We start from the raw sequence: 26256 nt of genomic DNA on the forward strand, positions 1-26256 counted from the left end.
CATTTCCACTAAGTAACCAAATCTGTTTTTACCTTTAAAAAATTTAAGTTAGAAAAACATAAACACTGTTAGTGTTTACATAATTTATACCATGTACTCGAGACACTAATAGTATGACCTAACATACTAACATGGTTAACACATAATACTGTCAAAAAGCTGCAAGTAGCTTGAAAACCACAACTTAACAAGTGCGTTAGAAGTACGCTCACTCCAGAAATACCCTTATTACCTGGCAGACAGATGTTTCAGCCTACACACTAATGTGCCACAAAGGTTTACAGCTCTTATGACTCCTTTAATCAGGAACTGCGTATTCAACTCTAGTATTAAAATAAACCATTACAAACCTATTCTACTCTGCGTCCAAGACCCAAGTACCTTTTATACCTGTTAAAAATGCTAAAAACCCCTTTAACTAAGCCTCTTAAAACCCTAACCGATGCCTGTTTGGCATCTTTCACCACTAACACTGAAACCCTTACTGAGTAAGACACACCAACAGAACAGTTAGCTAAAGTAGAGGCCTTTCAGAGTGTAGATGTGACAACTGCCCACTGGCTGTAGGCACAATTTCGCTGGAAGACGAGGTCTTTTTAGTTTTCAATTAAATGCCCAAACTTTAACCACTAAGAAGAATCAACGACTCATGACGATGCTCTAAAAACTTTAAACCGTGTCAATAAATCCATTCACTACTGTTCTGTGTACTTCTCGGTGTACGGCAGCTAACCGGAGGCCCAAGGCCTGGCCCCCGCCCAGCCCGGGCCGGGCAGCAGGCAGAGGCGGCCAAGGGGACACCGACCCCCCTGTACAGTCGCTGATCTGGAAGAAAAGGAAAAAACTGACAGTGCGGGTGTCACGCTGCATCTTTCATGAGGCAGCAAGTTCTCCCTCAGCCATTTCTCCTCAGCGAGAGGAGGCCTCTGATCGCCCCGCCCGGCTTTGTCTCACGCCGCTTCCCCCCTCCCAGCGCTCCTCAGGCCGGGCCGGGGACGCAGTACCCCGAGAAAGCGCCCGGCGGGCCCGTCCCGGTCCCACCTTCCCAAGCGCCCGCTCCCACAGCGGCGCATGCGCCCGCCCCGCCGCTCCGTTCCCCGCGTTGGAGCGGCGGACTGACGCGACGGCAGCCAGATGGGTCCGGCGCCCTTCCCCCGCCGGCGGCCAGGTGGGTCCGGTGCCCTTCCCCTTCCCGCGGCGGCAGCGGCGACGGCCCCGCCACTCTCCCTCCTTCCCGTTCCCCCCCGGCCATCAGAGCAGGGCCGCCCCGCTCCCGCCGTTCCCCCGGGGCCTGCCCCCGCCGGCATGGCAGCGCGGCGTGCCTGGCGGCTCCCTGGGGCAGCGGCCATTTTATACCTTCCCCTCCCCCCTCCCGGGCTCCCGCCCCAGTACCCGGCGAGGCAGGGGCGGCTGCTCGGGCCACAGGCCTCGCCCGCCTCTCCCTGCCGCCTGGCTGAGGTAAGCGGCCACATTGTGCTCAGCGTGGACAAAAAAGACTTAAAACACACTTCCGTAGTTAGTGACTTTAAGTTCTACGGCAGTTTCACGTTCGCTGCTTCGGTGACATCCAGAGTAGAAGCTCTCCATTAAGAATTTAACACCCACAGACACCCCCTCTCAGTCTCCCAACCTGCCCGGGCTTCCGAGGAGCGGGAGCGACTCTGTTCCTGCCGGGTGACTTGCCCGGCACCTACAGTTTGCAAAGCAACGACCTCTGGAGTAACTCCTGGAGGTGGGACTGTACAGTAATCCCACCGTCCTGCCAGTAATTGCTAAATACCGTGGGAGTTTACCTTCACCAAGGTGTATGGCTGTCAGGGTACGAGGGCCAGGGAGCATGGCTTCTGCAGGTCATGCCAGCGATGGAAAAACACATCTTTAGCAGCCGTGATTTTGTTTTGTAGTTGTATCCTGCCTCTGATCATTGCTTACTCAATCCTCAAAAGTACAGCTCAGTCAGTCCCCTTTGGAGTTGAAAAGGCAGGCATATGGCATATTGAAACATACTTTACCTTTGTCAGGATAGTAATTTTCAGATGTAGCTATTACTGCTTTTGCCAACAGACTGTTACTACACTCTTCAGTAGATTAACAATAAAAGATTACCTCATATATTAGTAATCTAGACTTGTTTTCCCTTTGCACAGCTCACTTTTCTTAAGAAAGAGCCATGTTTTCAGGAGGCCTGCACCTCAGTAGAAGTGAGCACCACATCTGTGGAGTAACTAATCCTGAAAGAATACGTACAGAATAAGTATTTACAATTACATATTGCTTGAAAGCATTTTTCCATCTCCTGATTTCATCAGTATATGTACAACGTACATGAAGTCACATGTGGAAGACTATTAAGACGAAATAAGTTAGGGAGACAGTCTTCAGGGCCAGATACTGTATGAATATCACCTCAGAGATATAATTGGCAATGTAATCCACTCTTATGCAATTGCTTGGGTGGCAGAATAAACTGATCAGAATAGTGTTTCTTCGACATCTTTGAGTATTTTACTTCATCATAAATCCAGTATACTGTTATTTTTTTATAATAGTAGTAAAATTATGAATGAGAGGAGTCAAGAGTAGAAATTGTGGAATTTGACATGGATGAAACTAGTTGCTGAAAAGGAACATGCTACAAATACTATTAAAACAGATTGGAAGTGCTCAGATAAGGTACAAGATTGCTTGTATCTTCTAGTACTAGCTGGCAAATATATTCTCAGTTTCTGGCAAAATAATCCCCCTTTTCTGAATGGAGAGTATAGTTTGCTGGTTTACTTTAATTTTTCTCCCTGCTAGTATATAATTCAGAATTAAAGACATACATGTTTAAAGAGGCTCAGTTCAACTAGGCAGAAGCTGCTCAGCTAATGGCTACCCAGAGGTGGGTGGCTGTTGCTGACTGCAGTCATCAAAATTCTTAGCCAATTCACAGGGTAATTAATGCCCGCAAGTCCTTAAAACAAGTACATTTCAAAACAAAATCAGCCCTTTCCTGTTACCGCCACCTACAGTTAAAGAATGCCTGCTGGGGTTGAAGCAGTTCATTGAATTTCCCTCCATCAGAGGTAGGGTGGTGCAGCTCTGTGGGAATTCCCATGCACCTCTGAGCTACAGCTGACGGTGTGAGGCACAAAGCATGTGGGCCTGCAATCTTCTGCAGTCTACAGTGACACAGTGATTACCCACTCTTTTACAGACATGTTTCCTAGGCAAAGGTTTTCTGTTTCTTTGTGAAACAGGGTTCAGACTCCAGAATTGCTTAATAGAATATTCAACAAAAAGCCAAACTACTTCCTACTTTGTATTCTGTGGTTATTATAAAAAACAAACAAACAAACAAAACAGAAATTGGTAATAATTTTTACTCCTGATTTTGGGTAGCTTGTTAATGTTGTAAATTAGAAAATTATGTAAAAACACACCTATTTCCTCAGTTTTCTTTCCACTGTGGAGTATTTTCTGGACTTAATCCTATCACAGGAACATGAGGGAGATACAGCCACTTGCAACTCTTGATCTCTGGCCACTTATGTTAAATTCCTTTGACCTCTTTGGTTCTTCACTCAGGCAGTTCCTTGTGTTACAGAGCTTGACCATTCTGTTCCTTAGCAAAAAGCACATGATAAAATGCCTACAAGGACTGGCTACCTTAGAGCTACTTAATTTTCTTAACATTTTGTCTTTACCTAGTCTGCCATTTTTGAACAGTTAGGTTTTATTGTGCATAAACTCAACAACTGTTCTGCATATGCACAGCAGGTCCGATGTTTGTTAAAAATTATGCATCCATTAAACAGTGATTTTGCAAACGTCATCACAAATTGGCTTAATATATGATAGCTCTTCAGAGGTTCTAGAATTTATGAAGGAAGGATTTCTTTCTACTTTCTCTATTTTCCAACAACTTGGCTTTTGCCAGCTCTTTCAAAGACAGCTACCAACCCAAAGTAGACCATCACTGGATGAGGGCTTTGCAGCTGCCTGGGTACCGCTGTGTCATATATTTAGAAAATGACCTATGTCACAAAGCAGAGCTAGATGGGGTAGCTCTATGACACCTTTCATTTTTATATCTATATCTAGCTTAAGTTGTGCTTTTTCTTCGATTTTAAAGCCTGTGGCTAAAAAAAGTTTCTAGACTACTTTCCTAGGCTTATAGGCACCGGTTGCATTGCAAGTGCATTGAATGACCCGTCAGTAATACTTGATACAATTCTTCAGTTTTAGAACTGTCTTCTAAATGGAAATTTTCATATTACTGTGCTGTCTCTACCTAACATTTTGCTACATTTCCATTTTATCCTTTACTGGCAATTCTACTAACAGTGGAACAAATAGGAAAAGGGACTGTTGGAAGTACAGATGATGAAAGAGGACAGGGATCACAAGTGGGCTGCTGCTCTGGCATCTCATTAAGCATCTAAATATGTATATTTATCTCACAGCTGTAACACCGCTGGTGTAGTCAAGATCTACCAAAGATAGGCTTTGACCCTGCTTTTGTGATTGATTTGCTGTGTGATACTTTGTTATGCTGAAGGGACAGAAATAGATATAAAAATAAATCTAAAAGCAAAGCTTACAAAAAAGTCTTTAATAAAATTTCATACAGTTTTAAAACTACACAAAACTAAATAATTCAGTGGAGCATTTCAATACAAGCTGGAAATAAAAGTAACGTTAATTGATTTTTATTATCCAAACTATGAGAAGAAGAAAAAGCAAGAGGTGAAGCTGGAAATGTCCAAAGCCAGCTAGGAATCTAAATGCATAGTTTGTACTAAGTTAAAATTAACCTTAAAGTAAATTAGGTTTTAGTAAATTTTAAGTTTTAGGATAAGTTGATGTTTTGATTCTGTCTATGTACCAATGAAAACAGTGCAGTCTAAGCAATGGTCAAACGTTTTAATTACAGCCAGGTCCTTACGAGACAATTCAGACAATTTTCTACCTGCCTAATCTGATAAATTAGCCCCTAAGGTCACGGGACAGGGTGGATTTGCTTCATCTGCTGTAAAGTAGCCATGAGGCAGCCCATGCAGTGCAAGAGAAGCTGCCAGAAGCCTAGTGACCCTGTTCTACTTACCTAAAAAGCTTGTTAGTATCTTTAAATGGCAGTCATAGCTGAACAGAATTTTCCAGAGGATTTGGGATTCCTCATTTTGTTTAAATAGGAAAATACCAGGCCTAGAGAGATGAAGATTATTAGTTTAGTCACTAGCATCCCACCTACTCTGTGTATTCTTTCCTTGGAAATGGCAGATTATTTCAACCTAGTGGTTAACTCCCCCAAAAAGTCAATCTCAGTTAGCACAAAGCCTTGTCTTGACAAAAACTATGATGACATAGCCTGTTTGAACAAGCATGTTTGGCACTGATTCCTGGCACTAGCTAAACTTTGCGGATCACTAGAAAAAATTTAGCTGAATAAACTGGCATTAATACCAATGAGTACAAATGTAGGAACAGATAATAGGGGTAACCCAGCAAACCTCTAACACCTACAAATTCATACAGCAAGGCAGCGGGCTGTCGCACTAAGAATCCAAACCATCCAAGAATTAACCCCTCCTCTGGAATCAAATAGGTAAATAGTGTTACTATATTATCCATATGAAAATAACCACTGTGTCAGCGACAGCTTCTCAAATATGAGCATTTAGAACTTTCCCCAAAAGAGTATGCTTATTTTAATTTAATTAATAATTCTTAATTATCCAAAGCTGCTCCTAGTTCTTCAGTCAACTAAAAAAAATGCTGACTTCCTCCATTTCCTCCTACAAAATGTTTTACCAGATGCTCCATTTGCTTAACAAATTTTTTTGTGTGCTGATGCTTGAAAAATATAAGTCCCTTTACTCATAATTCTGAGACTGTAATTTCTAGAGCCACTTCTATAATGACTACAAACAACGTGTGATGAAACCAAGAAGTGATGCTGGTATTGGGGAGAGTTACTTGTGCAGGAGTCTTCAGACAGGGAATCTGTCAGTGCTTGGTCTAACTTGGGAGTCAGCCCTGCCTTGAGCAGGATGTTGGACTAGCTGAAGCTGACCTCCATTTCCTTCTGCTCGGAATCTTCCATGATGCTAAATACAGGTTCCTGCCGAAGGTCTTTAATTCCAGGAAAAAAACACTGCATTCTGATGGGCCTCTAAAGCAGTTGTCTGCTTTGGTTGCTGTGTGGGGTCCACTCTCACCACTGCCTAAGTGAATTTTGTCATTCTGTGTGCTCACAGCCTGCCGTTGAACAGGGGGCAGTTCACCAGTTCTTGTCACACAGGAACCCGCAAGGACCAGTTTTCAGAGGTTTTGAGTCATCCAGTTCAACCTGCAGGCTGGGGAAGCTGTGGACACTTGGCACCTTTGAAACTGAAACTTCTACCAACATATTGAAGAAAGATGTGCAACGCAGGATTTTAGGCTCCATATCCTGTTCAGATTTTTAAATACCTAAGGTACCTTAGCGTGGTTTCCAAAACTGTGTACAAATCTTTTGAAGTCCCATTTTTATTTAAGGTCGTTAATTTTTTTTGCACAAATGTCCATACATGTATCTATAAATGATGTTTGCTGTTTACTAATATGACTGGATGCAGTTTAGTTGACACATGTGAATTTTTTTTTGTCCCTTCAAGATTAATAAGAAAATAGATGTGCAATTTTAAAGACTACTCTGTTAATTTGTCTCTGTTCTCAGTAAATTAATTTTTCTGTAGAAAAGTAGTTGAATTCTTCTTATTCTGATTTTTATTAGCAGTATACAGCAAAAAAACCAGTGGAGTCTGACTACAAAATGACTTCTGAAAATGAATGGAACAATATAGTTTTGTTATGTGCTCCATCTCTCTATTTGCCAAATTAAGGCAGGTGTTTAGCTGAGACCATGTTTTTGGAATTAATAAGGTTGTTGGCATCAGCCTTGAGCTGTGTTCTGTAGCTTGCTCTCCTTGCTCGTTTAAATAATACACATATCCTATCCACAGGAGCTTGCACAAATACTTTGTTTCTAAATAATTGGGAGGCATTTTTCATGATAAGCAGTGAGTAGAGCTTAATTAATGCTAGGGATTTTTTTAATAAGACATGCAGGGAAATTATGAAAATAGATGAAAGCCTTTTTTTTTGTCAGCTAATATGTAGTGGTTGAAATTGATTTAGTAAGATAGAGTAAGCTATTGTATCCTATTTTGTTTACCTTGTTTTATTACTATATCTAGTATTTAGTTAAATCAACAAAGTTTTTGCTTTGATTTTTTAGTAGATTACCTTTTTTACCTTCAGGTGAACTTATTTTTATTATGGTTTTGAGATATTAGTTTTCATGTGGTTAATTTATACTCAATATACATACTTCAGTTATATTCTATGCTTTATTGGGTGAGAAAAAAATGTTTTGTTGAAGCTGTAACCGCAGATAACAATGAAACATTTATCTCTGATTTTCTTCTCATGGCATTTCAAAATTAATGTATTAAACCACGATGAATATAAATTCACAAAATTGTCTCTGTAGCTATGTGCTAAGTTGTCTGAGGCATGTAGACACACACATGTATATATATTTACTTGTGGTTGATAATAGGCAAATGAGGTGAACAGAAGAAAAGAGATGGGAGATTCAGTTATTAAAACATCAGGTTGGTGTGGCCTGTTTGCCTTAATCCCTTTAAAATTTAGGCAGACACAGAAAGCAGTTTATGGGATGATTATCTCATAGTTCTTAAGGCACTCCTCATACAGTCTTAAGTGAAGAAAAGATAGTTATTGGCTCCTCCCAGATTACCACCACGAATCCGATTAACTACAGGAAATACTGTGGCAACGTCATTCCACTTCTCTTCTGTAAAATGTGAATTCCCTACAACATATTTCTTGTGGCTGCTACTGCAACAATGAAGGGATCAACAATCACTCATTCTTTTTATGGGGTAACAGGTAAGGTATTAAATTGAAATTACTGAAACTCTATTAAAACTCATATAAATTTACTATGGTTTTGACTATATGAGATTTAAAAATAATTCCTTTTTCATTCATTTCAGTTAATTTTTAAACTTTTCCACTTCTGAATGCGGTTAAAATGCATTACTGACAATATTTCATTCTTCTGTGTGTAGTCAGTTGTACAAGTCTGATAGTCTCTTAGGAAACACAATATTCACGATCGAGAGTGTCTGAGTCACCAGTTTTGTTTGTAGAACAGTTAATATATTCTTTTTACGCCATCTCCTGTACAATTCTCAATAGTAATTACTGGCTGCCAGCCTGTTCAAGGTAGTTTAAAATAACTTGTATTAACTGTTGGGTTAACACTACCACAGAAAGCTGACGTGACTTGAATAACATGAATCAAGTCAATTGGTAGACCTGTCCATTAGTTTAGCTTGCAGTTTCTTGCTATTTACGTCGAAAAAAATCTATGAATAGCAAATACTGCATCACCAGACGAACACCTACATAATCTTCTAATGAATTATCTTCTTTTGTCTCTTTGGTACATGAAAGCAGTTACAGTCCTTTGTAAATATCAAAATGATTAAATGATATTCACCTTTTACTAAAACAGATGGGAAATATTTTGTTCCCAAAGGGGGAAAACCACATACAGAAATAACAAATCAGTTCTGGTTGTGGTCCCAGTGAAGTCACTGGAGTTTTACAACGGCTGTATTATTATTCTCCTATGTAAATTACATATAACTAAACTATATGAAAATTTGTTTAAATTTCATATTTAAATACAGAACAACCACCTTTGCATTTCATTTAGTTTTTCATAATAATCAAGTTTAACAAAAAACACTTACCTACAATTTTTGCAAAACTTTAGAAATAAATGCTTTGTTATTCCTGGCAGTGTTAAAATTAGGTAGTCTATTGTAATTGAAAACATTATTTCATTTACCAACACTTCCTGTAGAAGTGACTATGTCTCAGCAAATATAGAAGATTTTTCTGTTAAAAACTCTCATGATCTGCCAATATTAAAAAGTCAGACTTAAAGCCTGAATTTAGAGACCAAGTTATAATTTAGTGGCCCTTAACCGATTCATTCAATATAAACAGTCCTCCTTACTCTAACACATTTTTGCTTAGTCTTGGTTATCTAAGTTATCTTTAGTTACCTATCTAAAGCATCTCAAGTAGTGCAGTTTACAGAACTTTGCATTTTGGCACTGAAACTTCTTCCCATATGGTCTTACATTTAGACAAATACCCTGTTGACTTCTGTGGGACTGCTATGGAGTAGATTTTAGAGGTGTTACCTGAGTGCTTAGGCACTAAGCTAACATGACCTGTGTCTGTAGTCAACTATGTTCCTTTAAAAATTTGGCTACTGGGTAGTTACTTATGTGTGACTGTGACAGGGAGAGAAAAAATTCACTTCAGAAGACAAGAAAATAGTAAAAATAACCTCAAAATTTTATGTGACACGCATAAGCATCAGCATTTGCCTATATTGTATGAATATATTTGAGGTTTAAACCAGGTTTTCTTATACACTGATATTTTAAAATCAAAGTTTGTCCAAGATTTTTTTCATGTTAATACATAAAAGTAATCTTTTGAAATATGTGGTCTGCTGTAGTATTCTTGTTTACCAAAACCACATGAATCTGGAGAGATGGAACCTCACTGTTAGTTCCACAGAAATGCAGTGGGGAGCTTTGTAATGGGATTACTGTTCATGACAGCAGCTGAACTGTCCCAGCTGGAATCGTTCCAGTCTGGAAGGCAAGCTGTTCACTCTGTCTTGAAAATGTGTTCTGAAGTAAAAGATAGTAATTGCATCTCTTAAATAACCATCTTAATTGCTAAGGTAGAGACCAGTGTCTTCTTGACTCATCACTTTTTGGCTATATAATTGTTTTCTGGTGGCTAAAACACTAGACACTGCTCCTTTCTCTCATTTCATTCTGGAGCAAAAATTCGGCCTAGTGATTGGAAGCAGCTTATTTCCAGATCCTGAAATACTAAAAAAGAATCTTCCTTGTTACAAGGCAGAGTGACACCTAAGCCACTTGCTAACTCTATTGCTAGTTTGCTGAGTCCACTCTGCAGCCTGCTCAGGTGAACCAGTAAGGTATGTCTCATTTACGCTCTTCCTTTGTAAGTCTGCCCACCAGTTACTTGCAGAAACTGCTTCTTTGGGGGTCCCTGATCTCCCAGTTGCCCTACTGGGCCGCGTGGCACTTCACTACTCAGCCTGTAATTTACAAAGAGAAGTGCTTTTATTCCAGAGGAAATGGATGTGGACAAGAGGCTGCTTCACTCCTTAAAAGAAAGTGGAAGCGCAAAGTGATCTCACCTGTGGTAGTGCAGTGTACCTATACTATTTCCTCTGCAAGAAAGTCACCTCTCTGCAGGTATGAAGCAGTGAGTAAGACTTGACAGCTGTCACGTTACCAAATGGAACAAGTGAATCAATGGTGCAGCCAACAGGAAACAAAAAATGTTATATCCTTTCTGTTAGGAATTGGTCTGCTCAAAAGTGGAAAAAAACAATCCACCTCAAAAATACATATAGACATCAAAAGAGTAGAAAATCCACACCTGGAGAGGACCTTGTGAAATATCCTCCTTAGTGCTTGACATCTGATGTATCATGATTTCAAGAGACCCTTGTTTCCTTGGTCAATGTGATACTGCTATTTCTTTCAGTCAACCAACAACACGGACATTATTTTTACTATATTTTTGTTTCATTAGCTATGTTGTTTATGCATGCCGAATGACATTGCTTCCTGTGATAAAACATAACGAGATTGAACATCACCTGAGACCGGTTCCATTTCTTGAATTGGGAAACAGGGATTAAAGGACCAGCTGCTTTGCTGTCATGGCAATAGAAATGCATGTCAGAGATAAGGGAGCAGATCTGATTAAGGTTGTATTGTGATTGCCACAAGGCACGTGGCTCAGTTCCCTCGGATGCTAATGAGGACCATGACCTGGAATAAAGCTCCAGGCTGTTTTTCCTCCATCATCTATCAGGCGTTCATGTGACATGTGAAGAGGACCTTTTAAAAACTAAGAGTATCTGGTACCTAGAAGAATCAGGAGAGAGTTGTTTCTTTTACCCAAGCACTGGTTTTAACACTCATATGCACAGGAATGTAATACCCTTCTCCTGTAACATCAGCACCCAAGTAGTACTTCTGTCCCAAATGACAACATTTTACATCTGTTCAAGGGAGTGCAGTGTAACTCTGCAAAGTGATTTGTCACAATCTTACTGAACTTTTTTTCAGAAATCTAAGGGTTCACACTGTGCAATTTAAAACACCTGTCAGGAAGTAAATTTAGCAAACTTAAAGGCAAGCAGACAAAATATTTAAGTCAGTTGGAAGTGCCTGGTTATAGAGAACAGGAAATATGGATTTGGTATATCTTCTAAAATATAATTGAGGAAGGTCTAATTTGTTCCACAGCAAATAAACACATTGTCTACCTCTGCCATGTAGAACAGTCTTGCTAGTATTTTGCCATACTGTAGGTATATTATCTTCTGCATTGATCTCCCATCTCTTCCCTTTTCAGTTATGAGTCCTTGTCAGCCTGAATTCTGGTTAAAAAAAAAAAAAAAGGAAAATAGTTTTACATGATAGAAATATCTCTGATATTTCATCTAATTTTTCTAACGCTTGAGTACAAGGAAATAGGAAAACTAAATAGTCATACTGGTGGTGATTCTGCTGCCCATATGATGAGACATGTCTTTTTTGAATGCTTGTTTGTTGCCTGGACAAGTTATTAAGATTTTTTAAGAGAACTTTCTGAGAAAGAGAAACCAACAATTTTTATTAATTCAACTCTAATAACTCTAGAAAGAATTTCTGGGGATAAAATAAAAATTTCTTTAGCCACAAAGTTTCCTCTCATCATGAAAGCCATCCCTTACCAATTTAAAAATCCACTGGAAAGAAAATAGAGGGTTTGGAGCTTCTCCAGATAGAATGCAACTGTATGCAAGTACTCCTGCCTCTTTATTGAAGGACTGACATTTAAAGTGCAGAGTCAGATGGTCAAGTAGCTGAGTAGAAAATGCTCCAGATACTAATTTATTAAGATTAATCTTAATTAATATTAATATATGTACATTAGAGATGCATTTCTGAGCATCACTGAAATTTCAAAAGGCCTTTTGGCTTTCACAAACCAATGTAATTCTCATCGTTTTGAGGTGACTGATACAGCAGTATTAAAGGGTTATGAATGTGTATGTGTATTCTGTACCCACCTTTAAGCATCTTGAAAAGGACAAAGCTGCACTAGGTGACTTTGTGGAATAAAGTCCACTAGTGTTGTTGGAAGAATAATTTATTCAAGTATGTGGTAGATAATGTAATAGCCAAATGAATGAAATTGTATTTTAATTTATTTAAATATTTACTTTAAAAACAATTTACAGAATTATAGATAAAAAGGTGGACTATGAACAGCAAGCAGTTAACACAGCACAGGACTGTTATACCACTTAAGCCACACAATGCTTTTTTTTTGTTGTTTTTGTTTAGCAAATCTGTCTTTTAAAGCACTGTTTGTCTTGTTGAATCCTAATACTGGTTGTGCAGAATTTGGGACCTAAGGTTTGTCTATTCAGTAAAGGTTCTATAGTTATACGTACATCAGAGATGTACTTAGTTTGGTATAAAAAATGCCTTTTTGTTATACTTGTAATTATTTTCCTATAGAGATAAGAGAAACAGAATGGTCATCTTATACCGGGTAAGAATTTACACTCAAGATCCGTGTAAGTGCTTTATTTAAACATCACAATGACTGATTAATATGTTCACATTTATAGCTTTCCTTTAGCTTTCTTTTTGTCAGAAGGTCTTCAGAGCAGGACTTACCTCATATTAGACATCATATTAAAGGATGAGAAAAAACTCTTTTCTGCTTAGACAGGCTCTTGTGTTCAGTTTTCTTGTTAGAGGAGAATCATATATGTGACTTCAAACTTGCCAACAGACTGAAAAAAAGGACCGGAGGGAAGAGAGCAGAGAAGGCATATAGCTTGTGGACAGTCTGTTTGGCAAGTGTCAACTAAAATTATAAATGGTGTCATCTAGAAATCATGCTGCTGTTACGATATTATTAGCTTTCCTGAAACTGCCCCTTGCAAGATTTCAGTTCGGGATCTCTGGTTGTATGTTTACTTTTAATAATTTAAGAAAATCAAGATGACGTTTGATTAAATGCTTTTAGTTGAGGGATTGCTGTCCTTATAAAACACGCACTTATAAGATACATAATCAGCCAAACCCTAGAGCTTGAAACACAAAATTTTGAGTTTTAAGACGACTGCACACCAAAAAGAACGTAGAGACTGTATCTGACTGCCCAAACCTTAAGCCTTGGATGACTCGCTAACCAGGTGCCAGGTGCTTTATTTTGCATTTTTGAGCTTCCGTTTAGATTTTCATTGAACATATTACTGTTTCAACAGGTACTGCAATGGCTGCTGGAGTTTTGCTGCAAAATGAACTACCATATTCTTCATTGCTAGAGAGCAGTCTATATCTTGCAAATATGAGTTCAGGTAATAATTTTTCTCTGATATGCCATTCATAAAAACTGCTTAGAGAAATTTGGGGAAAAAAATGTCCATAGAGAATTAAAAAACCCAGAAATATCCCAAATTATAAACATAAAATGTCTATAATAAACTGCATTATCATCACCACACTGTGTTAATATGTTGAGCTTTTCTGTAACTGTCATATTGTCAGATCTCTTAATTGAAGGAACTATGTGATTTCTGTGTTTAGCCTAGCTCTCTGAAAATGCAAACATGCCTTCAACAAAACTCCCCTTTCTAAGAAAGTATTTAAACTCTTACAGGATGTAATTATTTCTTACTATTTTGGGTAAGTGCTTGCAAGTTCTGCTAGATTCAGTAGGAAAATAATCATAGAATCATAGAATGTCCTGAGTTGGAAGGGACTCACAAGGATCACTGAGTCCAACTCCTGTCCCTGTACAGGAAAACCCCAAAATTCACACCGTATCTCTGAGGACATTGTCCAAGTGCTTCCTGAATATCATCAGGCTTGGTGCCATGACTACCTCCCTGGGGGGCCTGTTCCAGTGCTCCACCACCCTCTGGGTGAAGAACATTTTCCTAATACCCAACCTAAACCTCCCCTGGCACATCTTCATGCCATTCCATCGGGTCCTGTCATTGGTCACTAGAGAGAAGTGATCAGCGCCTGCCCCTCCTCCTCCCCTCGTGAGGAAGCTGTGGACCGCGATGAGGTCTCCCCTTAGTCTCCTCTTCTCTAGGCTGAACAAACCAAGTGACTTTAGCTACTCCTCATACAGCTTCCCCTCTAAACCCTTCACCAACTTCACGGCCCTCCTATGGACGCTCTCCTGTAGCTTTATATCCCTAATGTACTGTGGCACCCACAACTGCACACAGTACTTGAGGTGAGGCAGCAGCAGCACAGAGCAGAGCGGGACAATCACCTCCCTCAACCGGCTGCAATACAGTCCTTGATGCACCCCAGGACACAGTTGGCCCTCTTGGCTGCCAGGGGACACTGTTGGCTCATGTTCAACTTGCCATCAGCCAGAACCCCCAGATCCCTCTCTGCAGAGCTGCTCTCCAGCCTTGTGTTCCCCAGTCTGTATGTACATCCAGGGTTGCCGTGCCCCAGGTGAAAAATCTGGCACTTACTCTTGTTAAACCTCATACGGTTGGTGATTGCCCAGCTCTCCAGCCTGTCCAGATCCCTCTGCAGGGCCTTTCTGCCCTTGAGAGTGTCAACAACTCCTCCCAATTTTGTATCATATCAAACTTAATTAATATTCCTTCAAGTCCTGTGATGTGCCGTATTTTATTTTGCTCATTTCTGGCTCCACTATCATTTGATATATACTGGATAAAAGTTTCTGGGAAGAGAAGGAGAAAAAGAATTAAATATAAGAGAGCAATATAATTAATTAGAAAACATTTTTCATGTTTCTTGGATATAGGTAGCACTTGAAATAGCCTTTTTCATTTATTTTCTCTCCCACCCAACCCCCAAAATAAAAGCATATTTAAATATTTCCTCACCTATTGCTATCAGCTTTGTTACTGAATTAGAATAGAGTTTTGAGACAACAGCTAACAGAGACAGATTTAACATTTTACTTTTCTCATACGACATCACGCCTGATGTTTCAGGAGCAAACATTACTGTGTCTCCTTAAGAGCTGGGGAGCAGTATTCAAAATTCAGTCACTCAATTCCTGTTCAGTACCTAGAAGAAACAGTAGATTTTTGTCTGATGAATTTTTATCAGGAGAGCTTTCTCTTTTGCAAATTCCTCTGTAAGAGTTACTGGTTTTGTAGTACAAAAAGAAACAGACTGAAGTTATCTTTAGGTAAATGCAATGAGATTAATGTGCTTCTTGAACAAAGTTATGGTGGGTTTTCTTGATTTCCCCTTTCTTTCTCTTTAACTTGCAGTCTAATGCACAGACAATGGGATGACAAAAGGTTTTTTAGCATCGCTATAGTCTGTTCTCCACATAGTTGCATGAGAATTTTGTGCTTTTGAGAGTGTTGCAGTCTTTGCGGCCAGCTCATTCTCACTTTGGCAGCAAAGTGGGAGGCAATTTGTTGCCTAATATCTACCTTCAAAAGCTTAAAGCACTCAACTGATACATCTTCTCCATACCATATTCTGCTTTATCTCAGTCTGTAGGGCTAACAGCTTTGCTTAATAAAAAAAAAGTGCCCTGAAAAAAATAACGCTTTTGTTTTGAATAACAAATTGTGTTTTGTTAGAAGATATGAATGGTCCAGAGCGAACAGCGTACAATTCATCATGTGCTGAACCATTTCATTAGGAACACACTAATCCCAGTCATTACAGAGCTAATGATGCATTGGAATGTTAAACCAGGAGGTGGGGGAGTATAATGTACTTACTTAACAGATTTCTCAGGAAGCAGAGCCTCCAGCTACATTTTGATTGTTCTTTTAAATCTAGTATTTTGTGTCTTAGGGAGTTCTGAATGCATGTTATTTACAACTAACTAAATACTCACATTGTTTGTGGAAAATGTTTTGGTTGTTCCCAGTCTGTTTTCAAAATTATCTACTTGAAATGCAGCTATTTTAATCAAGCAGCGGAACAGTTTGTCCCAAACAGACTCGATTCCTATAGAATGGAGCAGCCCCAAGGGTAGCTGGCAGCAGCACCTTCATTGTTAGTTGCTATGGAGACAGCTCAGCCCCATGCTGACTAGCTGCTGGAGCATACAGAAGGATGCACAGCTTTCCGCAATTTCAGTGCTGAGCAACTTGGATTTCCTACCAGTGTGTCCCCAGCAGCCTTCCTAGACGGCAGCTGAGGCTGATCAGTCATGCAGGATTCACCCCGAAGGTGTTCGGCAGTGAGTATTTTCAGCAATTTTTTCCAGGGTCGGAGGCATTCTTCCTCCGATCCCCTTCTTCGCATAATGCAGAGGCGTCGGAGCTCAGTTGTAGAGGTACTCTCATCATCAACTCACCGGGTTATGGTGGCGGTATCGTCTCTGAGCCCTGAGGAGCTGGATGCAACTTTTCCTGAAAAAAAAAGTAAAGTACTTTTCATTAACACTGTTGGAAGTTCTGGGTATTTTCTTGGTATTAAATGAATATACTTTTGTTCTGTTAACTATATTTTATATATATGCATAAAATATTGGGTTTTAATTTTTTTCCTGAATTTTATATTTTGTTCACTGATTCAAGGATTAATACATGCTTTTCACTCTTACAGCTCAGTTATGAAGAACAGATAAAATAGAAGCACATGTTCACACATACGCCAAGTAGATGGCTAAGTATTTTTGATTTCAGGTGGAAGAGGACTGTGACATTTTTTTCTGTTGCAAGGGATATCACACAACTCTAACTTAATAAAAAACCAAAGTTACTGTGAAAAAAAAAGATTCTGCAGTAATGATAGCTATTTTTCCCCTCAGAATCCTTCCTTTTAATCGGCATTGAAAAATGACCCTTAAATATATGTTCCATATTTTTATGCTGTTTGTAACTTCATCAGTTTAAGGTTGAACGAATACTTTTAAGGTGGAGATGAATTTCTAACCTTCCTTACTAAGTCTGTTTTTGCCTGTGTTCTAGGAAGTTCGAGGCGTCCAACAGCAAAATACACTAAAGTAGGGGAGCGCCTTCGCCATGTCATTCCTGGTCACATGCAGTGCTCCATGGCATGTGGTGGACGTGCTTGCAAGTATGAAAACCCAGCTCGATGGAGTGACCAGGAGCAAGCCATTAAAGGGCTCTACTCTTCTTGGTAATAAGCAGCATTTATGCTCATTAAATGTAACTGTATCAATTGTATTTATTAAAAGAGAGAATTCAAAGGAAAATAATGATGTTTTTTTACATCAGCTACTGCTAAGTTAAGTATAAAACATAATGATAGCTCGATTCAGAATTTCAGCTTAACAGTAAACCATAATGACTATTGTACGTAGCCCAGTAAAGATGATGAAAGATTTCTGTTGACTCACAAAAAAGTTTGTTCAGATCCAAAAGAATAAAATCCTATCTGTCATGAATTATATATATAAAAAACCCCTATTCTGGGTTATAGACAGTTCTTGCTAAGGCTTAAAATGTAAATTAATTAACATGTGTTCATAATAGAATTTAAAAGTAAAAACATTTCCTGAAGATGAAATAATATAAGGTGTGTGTTCAAAAGCATATTCATATGCAGTAATATTCACGTGAAATGTATCTTTTCATTCTTACTGTTTTTTTTGAATAGCAAATACTATTCAGAAGTGTACAAACCTTAAAGGGCAAAACAGAGATCTGAGTCCAGATTTCTATTCAAGGGAATTTTTTAATATGGCCATTGGCCTGGCATTTAAACAGTTCCGGTAATGGTCTTTTGATATGTCCTATCTATATCAGCTTAACAAGATTTGTCACTATATGATAGTAGAATTTTTTGAAAAATAATTTTAGTTTTCAGCAAGGTGTTTCCATCTTTATTGAATATAACATAGTATCCTTATTTTGGTAGATTCATACACAGGAAATGATTAATAACAACATGATTGTCTACTTTTCTAATTTCTCAGGATAACAGATAACATACTGGCTATGGCTCGACCTTCAACAGAAATAATTGAAAAGTACAACATTATTGAACAGTTTGAAAGGTAACAAATTTAGTCATTACTTATTGTAGGTATTACTAGTATAATTCCTGATCCTTTTTCTCTTTCAACATAGATTTGGATTGTTGATAAAGATCCTTTCATTTTAACAATATACAGGTAAAGCTTTACTCTCCACTAAGAATAAATGTGTGTTTCAGAAAATAAGGGATAATGAGATTCTGGCTGCATATATAATACTTTGACTCATCTATTCCTTCCTTAAGATGTGGGATAAAAACAATAATTAACCTTCAGTGTCCTGGAGAGCATGCGAGCTGTGGGAATCCACTGGAACAAGAAAGTGGCTTCACATACCTTCCTGAAGCTTTTATGGAGGCTGGAAGTAAGTTCACTCCTGCTGCTGTTCCTCATCAATTATTGATTTTGGCACTTAAAAGATATTTTTACTTGAATTCTTGTGTGTTAAAAGCAGCTATGTACAAAACGCAGAAACTGGGTTGTAAACATGAAACTTGGCAAATATAATCAAGAATGAGTAACACATTATTGAAGATCATATATATGTAGAATGAGATGGAGGGTTTACGTTCAGGTGTTTAGAATAAAGAAAGGACAACAGCTAGGTAAATCTTTCTTCTGAGCTCACAAATATATAAAACATCATTGGTGTTTCACATTCTGGTATAATTCATGTTTTCTTGTCTAGAGTATAAAAGGTTATTTCATTTTAGGACATCTGTATTGACAGTATTTTTGTATTTTCATATTATGGTGAGATGAGAAAAAGTACCTCTCTGTAAGAAACAGCTTTTGACTGAATAAGTGCTTTTATTTCTAAAAAGAAAAAATTACCCTCTACCTATATATAGCTCAGTAATTTTTGTATGAATCACTCAGTTTTATTACACCTTATACATTCTAGCTGAACTTCAGTTTGACAAATCTTTGTTAGCTTCATGCATTTATCAAATTTCAATAGCAAGCATACACTGAAATGGGAAAATAGTCTCTTGCAAACAATATGTACTCAGATTCTAAGATCCATTATGCAATTTTAGTACTATCGTTTATTATTAGTCATCTCTCCTCTGCATGTAGTACTGAAAATTTCACATCTGGTATGGCAGAAAATAACTCTCTTTTTATTTTAGTTTATTTTTATAATTTTGGATGGAAGGATTATGGAGTGGCATCTCTTACGACTATACTTGATATGGTAAAAGTCATGGCTTTCGCCCTGCAGGAGGGGAGGGTAGCTGTTCATTGTCACGCAGGGCTTGGTCGGACAGGTATGTGCTCTACTGCAAGGTCATCATAATTGTTTTTCTAAAAATGTAAACCAGTCTGGTTATAAATTATTAATGATTTGTTTAGATTCTATATCATTGCAAGATATACATCTATAAAATGGTAAAAAATGCTAAAGAAATTCATGAAAATGAGTGGAATGGCTAGAGGACATCAGTTTTAGTATATTAAAAACCTGTAAGGTTAGAAAATTTTTGAATCCATATAAACATTCCCTATTATATTCAAATGGGACAGCTTCTTTTTGTTGGGAAGAATTCACCTAGTACATTTCCCTTGTCCAGTATTTAGTACATGTTTACAAACCTGCCACTAATTGTCAGATCGGGTAGATTTGGTGGAGCAGCTAAAATTTCATGTACTTCTTCTGAGACCTTTTTGCCTTTGTCCTTCCTGTAGAAGCCACCATTGCTCCTGTGTTCAGAAATGATGGAACTCGCAGAGATGCTGTGCTGAAAAACTAGTGCTCACTGAAAGTGCAGTGAGAATGGGTTCACTATCATGTGGGCCAACAAATGCAACTATACTTAAGTAACAGCATCACGTAATAGAGGGCATAAAGTCTGTATCTTTACCCATACTAATTTTTATCCTATAGTTCCACTATTTGTTTTAGTCTGAGAGTTCTTCAACTAATGCTTGTCTTTATATTTTCCAGGTGTTCTAATAGCTTGCTACTTAGTTTTTGCAACAAGAATGAGTGCTGATCAGGCAATTATTTTTGTCAGAGCAAAAAGGCCTAATTCTATTCAGACTAGTGGACAGCTATTATGCATCAGAGAATTCACTCAGTTTTTGGTTCCTCTGAGAAATGTATTTGCATGCTGTGAGCCCAAGGTACACACAGTGACACTGTCCCAGTACCTGACCCGTCAGAGACATCTGCTCCATGGTTATGAGAGTAGGCATCTCAAACACGTGCCAAAACTTATTCATCTAGTTTGCAAATTGTTGCTAGACTTGGCTGAAAACAGACAGGTGATAGAGGCAGAATTGTTAGATATACCGGATCTCTCAGCTGAAATTGAAAAGACTGTTTCTCAGTTGGTGTCCACACAGCTAGGGAGAGAACTCACAAGGCAGGACAGCGATATGTTGGGCTCCTCCCACATCCACTTCTCCACTTTTGAGACCCAGGATTCTCTTTTCTCCTCGGGACATGAATATGATGCGCTTTGTAAAAGAGGAAATGTTGAGTGCCTTCAGCCACTTACTCATCTAAAAAGGCGTCTAAGCTATAGTGAGTCAGATTTAAGGAGAACTGAGCTTGTTTTAGAACAAGGAGAAACTGCATGGACAGTACCTGCTCAGATACTACTGTGCAACAAACTTAAGCAGAACAGCAGTGAGGAATGTTCTGCCACAGGCGAACAAAAGCCACAGTTGGATTTAAGCAAAGAAGCATTAGTGCGTAATACATGTATGTTCTGGAGTCAAGGTAAATTTAATTTGGATGGACAAAAAGATGGATCCTCACTTCATCACAGAAGGAACTCTACCAAAGAAGTACAGCGCAGCAGAACCTTTTCTTCAGGTCTAGCATCTATCCACAATACCAGGGAACCTGGAACACCAAGGCATAATTTTACCAATGAGAGTGGTCATAGAAGAGACTGCAAGCCTAATATGTATGGCAGAAGAGTCTATGTTTCCAAGGACTCTGATTCTTCTTCTAAAGTGAACTTTTCCATTGGGTATGCAAGCCAAGGTAGCAAAGATGTGTCAAAGGCAATTCCACACATTGTTCTGCAGTCAGAATTAAGTTTGGAAGCCCGAAGAGTTTTGGCAGCAAAAGCACTTGCAGATATAAATGAATTTCTGGGAAAGGATGAAGTGAAGCAGAAGGTAGAAATGTGGCAGGTAATTTTTAACTTGATTCAATGTTATGAACTCTGGATATTTCACCTAGGTTAATTCCTAGAATGGCAAAAATGCCACTCTGTGCTTTGAAACGGCACATTGGAACACCAGTTTATACTGCGTTTCAGTCAGTTATTGTATTTGTCAGTTATAGGCCAGTTCTTTCAAAAGCAAGCAAAATGCACCTGCAAATTTTGGTCTCTAGCAGGAGATTAGAACATTGTTTCTGGTTGTATTAATTCATTTTACTAACTAATAAAAATTGATGCAGTTATCTGTGGTTGTAACTTGGCTGCTGGTAGCATAGAAGTACTATGGATTTTAAGGAGGAGCTGTGTTGGTTTTAATCAGTGCCTTCTCAGAACTAATCAGAGGATTCTGTGTGTAAAAGTAAAATAATTTTGTAGAAACTTAACTCCTTATCCTCAAAACCAAATTCTCCTAGCAACATTTGCTTTGAAGTTGGAATCCAAAGCTGTTTTATGTATTCTAGTAGATAATTGGGGCTGCATTGTTTATGCCATCCTCTGTTTTAAAGAATCACTTGTATTACTGCTGATTACTACTGATGCTTTGGAAAAAACTAGGAATATTTTTTTGGTGACTCTTAAGTCTTCTTTTTTTGTTGGAACATAAGCAGCCAAGTACTGCTACAATCAAAGAGAATGTTGGCAAAAGTAAACAGATGATGCATTTTCAGTTTTGTTTTGTTTTGGATTTTTTAAGAAAGAACTGAATTCTCGAGATGGAGCGTGGGATAAAATCTGTACCGAGAGAGATCCTTTTATCCTCTGTAGCTTGATGTGGTCCTGGATAGAGCAGCTGAAAGAACCTATTATATCCAAAGATGATATTGACATGCTGGCAAAAAATTGCACAGAATCACAGGATGCACTTTACTTACTGAGAAAGGTAGATATTATATATGTCAGTTCATTCTTTAATTGCCAAGTGCATTTTGTTAATGTGTGTTAAACTATTCATTTATGGCCTTTAGGCAAGGGAAATGCACTTTTAAAGGCAACTTCAATCTCTTTAAAAATCAGAATGAGAATTATTTTGGTATTGAATAGTATGAGTTGTAATCAATACTATGATGAATAATAATATAAGAAACAATACCAGATACTATCTTTAAACACCATTCAGTAGATGCTCAGCTTCATCATATCAGAATATCATATCAGAAGCTCAACTTCCAGCATATTTCCCTGTAAATTCTGCAGTTTGAGATCCAGAGGCAAAGATGAGAAACCTTTTCTCTGTGACTTGATGTTTGGCTTTCGTTAATGTCACATCTTGCAGCTGTGCTTATTGGTTGTCATATTTGCTGTGCAAACATCTTAATCCATCGGCTTTGGAAGAGCTGGGGCAAGGAATAGGAAGAATTTACCAATTCAAGGAATCAGAAGCCAGGCCAAATCCTTCTACATAAGTCAGAACTGTGGCCATCTGTATTCTGAAATCCCTATGAAAAACAGGTACTTCTGATCCAAACTGTTTAATTGTGCTTTCCCCAAAGGGCTAGATGCAAGGTAAAAAAACCAAAACAAACCAACCAACTCTGTTCTTGATCTCTTAATTACATTAATTCATTTCCTAATTCTTTGGGAATTCTTTGTTTCCAAAGTATTTATGAAGAAAATAGGGCCCCTTTTAACAGCCTCCAGATATCCAAGAATACACCTTCTAATCACTAGGTCATCAGTACTGCAGTCACCATCTTCATGCCGTGACATTCAGAATGCCTGAGTTCATCTAAAAATGTCATGTTTCTTCCTGAAGCATTCTTCTACTCTATCAGAATTTTACCTTCCATTTGTATTAAATAAAAAATAACCACTTGACACCTGTTATAAATGAATGGGAAAGCAATAAAAATTATGTGGGTTTTTAAAATTTAAAAGTATTAATTTTATCTTACCTTACCTTATCCTATATTATTTCAGAATCACTCAATAGTTGAGTTGGCAGGGACCTCTGGATATCTTCTAGTCCAACCACTCTGCTCAAAACAGAGTCAACTAGAGCAGGTTGCTTGTATGACAAATGCTCCAGTACCTTACTCATCTTTGTGGCCCCTTGCTGGACTAGTTCTAGTATGTCAATGTGCTTCTTGACCCAAGGAGCCCAGAGCTGGACTCAGCACTCCAGATGTGTCACCTCCGTTGACCTTCTGGCAACTCTCTGTGTAATGCAGCCCAGGATGCTCTTAAGATGCCTTTACCCCAGGGGCCTGTTCCTGGCTTGTGTTCAACTTTGTATGCACTGGGACACCCAGGTTCTTTCCTGCTAATCTGCTCTCCAGCCAGTCAGCCCCTGTATGTATTGGTGCATATTTAGCTGCTCATCCCGGACATCCCTCAAGTTTTAATTTAATTTTCACTGTTAAGTGACCTGCCAGTGTGGAGACCTGTCTCCCTTGGAAAAGGGATGGGAAATAGCAGGCACAAAGATACTGTTGCTCCCTTTTTGCATCCGTGCTAGCACTGCCCAAGTGTCTTTCTGGAAGCTTCCTTTAATGGTGGAGGAGACTTGGTAGGACAGAGAGAGTTGCAGATAGTCCTCTGTTAGCTGGGGAAAGAGCCCTAAACATGTATAGTGTTTTGGGTTGAAAAGATCAAATCTCACTTTTTCTATGCCAATTCACATGAATGCTACTGTTCGTGTAGGGGACCTTGAAAAATACATCTCCAGATGCATGCCTGACCTCCTAGAAATTTCCAGAGCAGTTTGTGCTACACTACAAGAGAAGTGTTCCTCCCATCATGACTGAAATAATTATGTAGAAGCTCTTTAGGCTTCTGAAAATTCCCTCCCCATCTCCTACACCTGAAGGTTTCAGTATAGGAAGGCAGAGTCTGATATTTAAACAGCAATTAAGAAAAATTGAAAATTAAATGTTTTTCATGAAAACATTTCTTCTAATGAGCTGCCGTTCCTTTTACCCACCAGGAACAGTGTCAGACTATCCTTTGTATTTTGCACTGTGTGGTGAACTTGCAAATGCTACCAGCTGATGTGGAGGAGGCCTTACTTGCTCGTGCTATAAAAGCTTTCACTAAGGCAAGTAACCATTTGTCCATTACATTGCATTTATTTGTTTTAAATCATGAAGGATGGATCAACAGAGCAAGCCTCTTTGAGAAAAGTTACAGTAATTCCTTCACACTTAGTGTACTCATGCTTATCTGTTTCAGGGATTAAATTTTATAATAATCAGCCTACATAAAAGGTAGGAAATATTCTTAACAACATTAAATTCTGTCTCTACAGCCTTAATGCTTTAGTCTCATTTTTGGATCACTGCCAATGCATGGACTTCTTCAAATTAGGGAAAAGATAATTTTTAAGAGGTGAGAATAATTAGTCACTGAGAGTAGCTTTCCAAAGGCTTTGGTAGATTCTGTACTACTTGGAGTCTTTCCATCAGATTAAATCCTTATCTGAAATCACATTGCAATTCAGTTATGTTTTGGGCCCTTAATATGGGATGTGTATAAATAACTTCTGCTTTTGGAGTCATTTAGTAACAGTGACAGGTTAAGCTTGGTATTGCTCAGCTCAAAGCTGCTTTATTCTCAGATTCAGCAGGTGAAATTATTTGAACAGAACATTCATCATACTGCTTCCTAATCTCTTGTAAATCTACAGATGTCACCTGTTAAAACGATCATGACATTTCTCCTTCTACTAGTTTGTTTTAATGTCTAGTCAGCATAAAATTGAAAATGCTTAGCATTAAGTAGTCCATCATGGAACACATACTATTTTTGATGTACCTTAAAACTAACTTTTTAAAAGGATATTGGTCATCTACTTTGCATTTTGCTGTATGACATCTATTTAACAACTGAACTTAAATTTCTCCCTTTTATTAGACAAGCTTTGATTCTGAAAATGGACCGTATGTTTATGATACCCTGAAAAAAGTATTTAAACAAACACTGGAAGAAAAAAGAAAAAGTCTTAAGGAAGGAACAGAGAATCCATCTTGATTTCTACACAGCTATGCCGAAGAATTAGATGGGCCTACCAAATTATTCTGTGATTTCCAGCTACTGTATTTTGTGCTATCTGACATGATTTACCTAACTTTAGGTAATAGTAGTTATTAACAAAGCGTTTTATTTTTTTAGAGGGAGTTTTAGTGATAACTGTTCTATCTACACAGTTCTAAAGAACAGCTCCTGTGTGGTGGTACTGTAGCATTTGGTTTCAGGTACTATGCTTTTGTATTGTGAACTGTCCTCTTTTTTTCAAATATATTTATTGATTTAGAAACCTCTGTTATTGGCAAGCAATGTTATTTTCAAGTTACATGATTGCCATAAGTTCAGTGCCATGGTATACAAAGGTTTAATGGACTGAGTTAATATTTATGTATTACGTATGTTTAAATTAATATTATTCTATTTTACTTTGCAGAAAACAAATATTGACTGAACTTAATAATATTTTCTTTTAGAAATTTGAAAATAAGACTAAGAGTAATAGTGAATACATGTTGAGGTCTACTATTGACAGCAGATAATTTTTTCCTTTAGAGTTTTTAAATAATTGTCACCACCGTGTTTCTAAAAGGCACTGCAGTAGAGAAATACATTAAGTGTATTAAGTATTAAGTTATCAAGGCCTTAATTTAGACTTTTTTGGGTAAAAAGGCTTTAAAGTATTTAAGGCTTAAGTAACATAATAATACTGAAAGATAATATAAATTCTTATTATCTGCAATACACCTTGTAGAGGCATTTTTATCTAATAAGATAAAATTTGGGCTGCAACACCAGTTTGCAGGATTAACAGTTTTTCCTGTTTGACATACCTAAGTAGTTAAACAAGAGTCTATCCTTTCAAAAAATTTTTTTTGGTACTGTAAATGACTAATATTTAGGGTTAAAAATAGACCAGTTCAAAATATATATAAATTATATATGCTTC

General features: G+C 38.1%; 1 protein-coding gene across 4 annotated transcripts; it reads left to right on the plus strand.

The window, feature by feature from the left end:
* Positions 1-981: 981 nt before the first annotated feature.
* Positions 982-26256, plus strand: PTPDC1 (protein tyrosine phosphatase domain containing 1). 4 transcript variants are annotated; one of them, XR_012661116.1, is made up of 11 exons: positions 1051-1168; positions 13460-13552; positions 17135-17306; positions 18106-18186; positions 18411-18529; positions 19299-19436; positions 20114-21315; positions 22042-22227; positions 22621-22796; positions 24271-24381; positions 25197-26097. XR_012661116.1 is itself a non-coding variant. In XM_075096673.1 (10 exons), exons 1-10 carry the CDS (start codon positions 1135-1137, stop codon positions 25311-25313), a joined length of 2253 nt encoding a protein of 750 aa, XP_074952774.1. In that variant the 5' UTR covers positions 987-1134; the 3' UTR covers positions 25314-26256. The 4 variants fall into 4 exon arrangements, 3 of the variants coding, with proteins under 3 accessions (XP_074952775.1, XP_074952774.1, XP_074952776.1); XM_075096673.1 differs by lacking the exon at positions 22621-22796 and having other exon boundaries at positions 987-1168; positions 25197-26256; XM_075096674.1 differs by lacking the exons at positions 22042-22227; positions 22621-22796 and having other exon boundaries at positions 982-1168; positions 25197-26110.

Source organism: Phalacrocorax aristotelis, chromosome 6 (genome assembly GCF_949628215.1).
Source record: "Phalacrocorax aristotelis chromosome 6, bGulAri2.1, whole genome shotgun sequence".
Classification (NCBI taxonomy): Eukaryota; Metazoa; Chordata; class Aves; order Suliformes; family Phalacrocoracidae; genus Phalacrocorax; species Phalacrocorax aristotelis.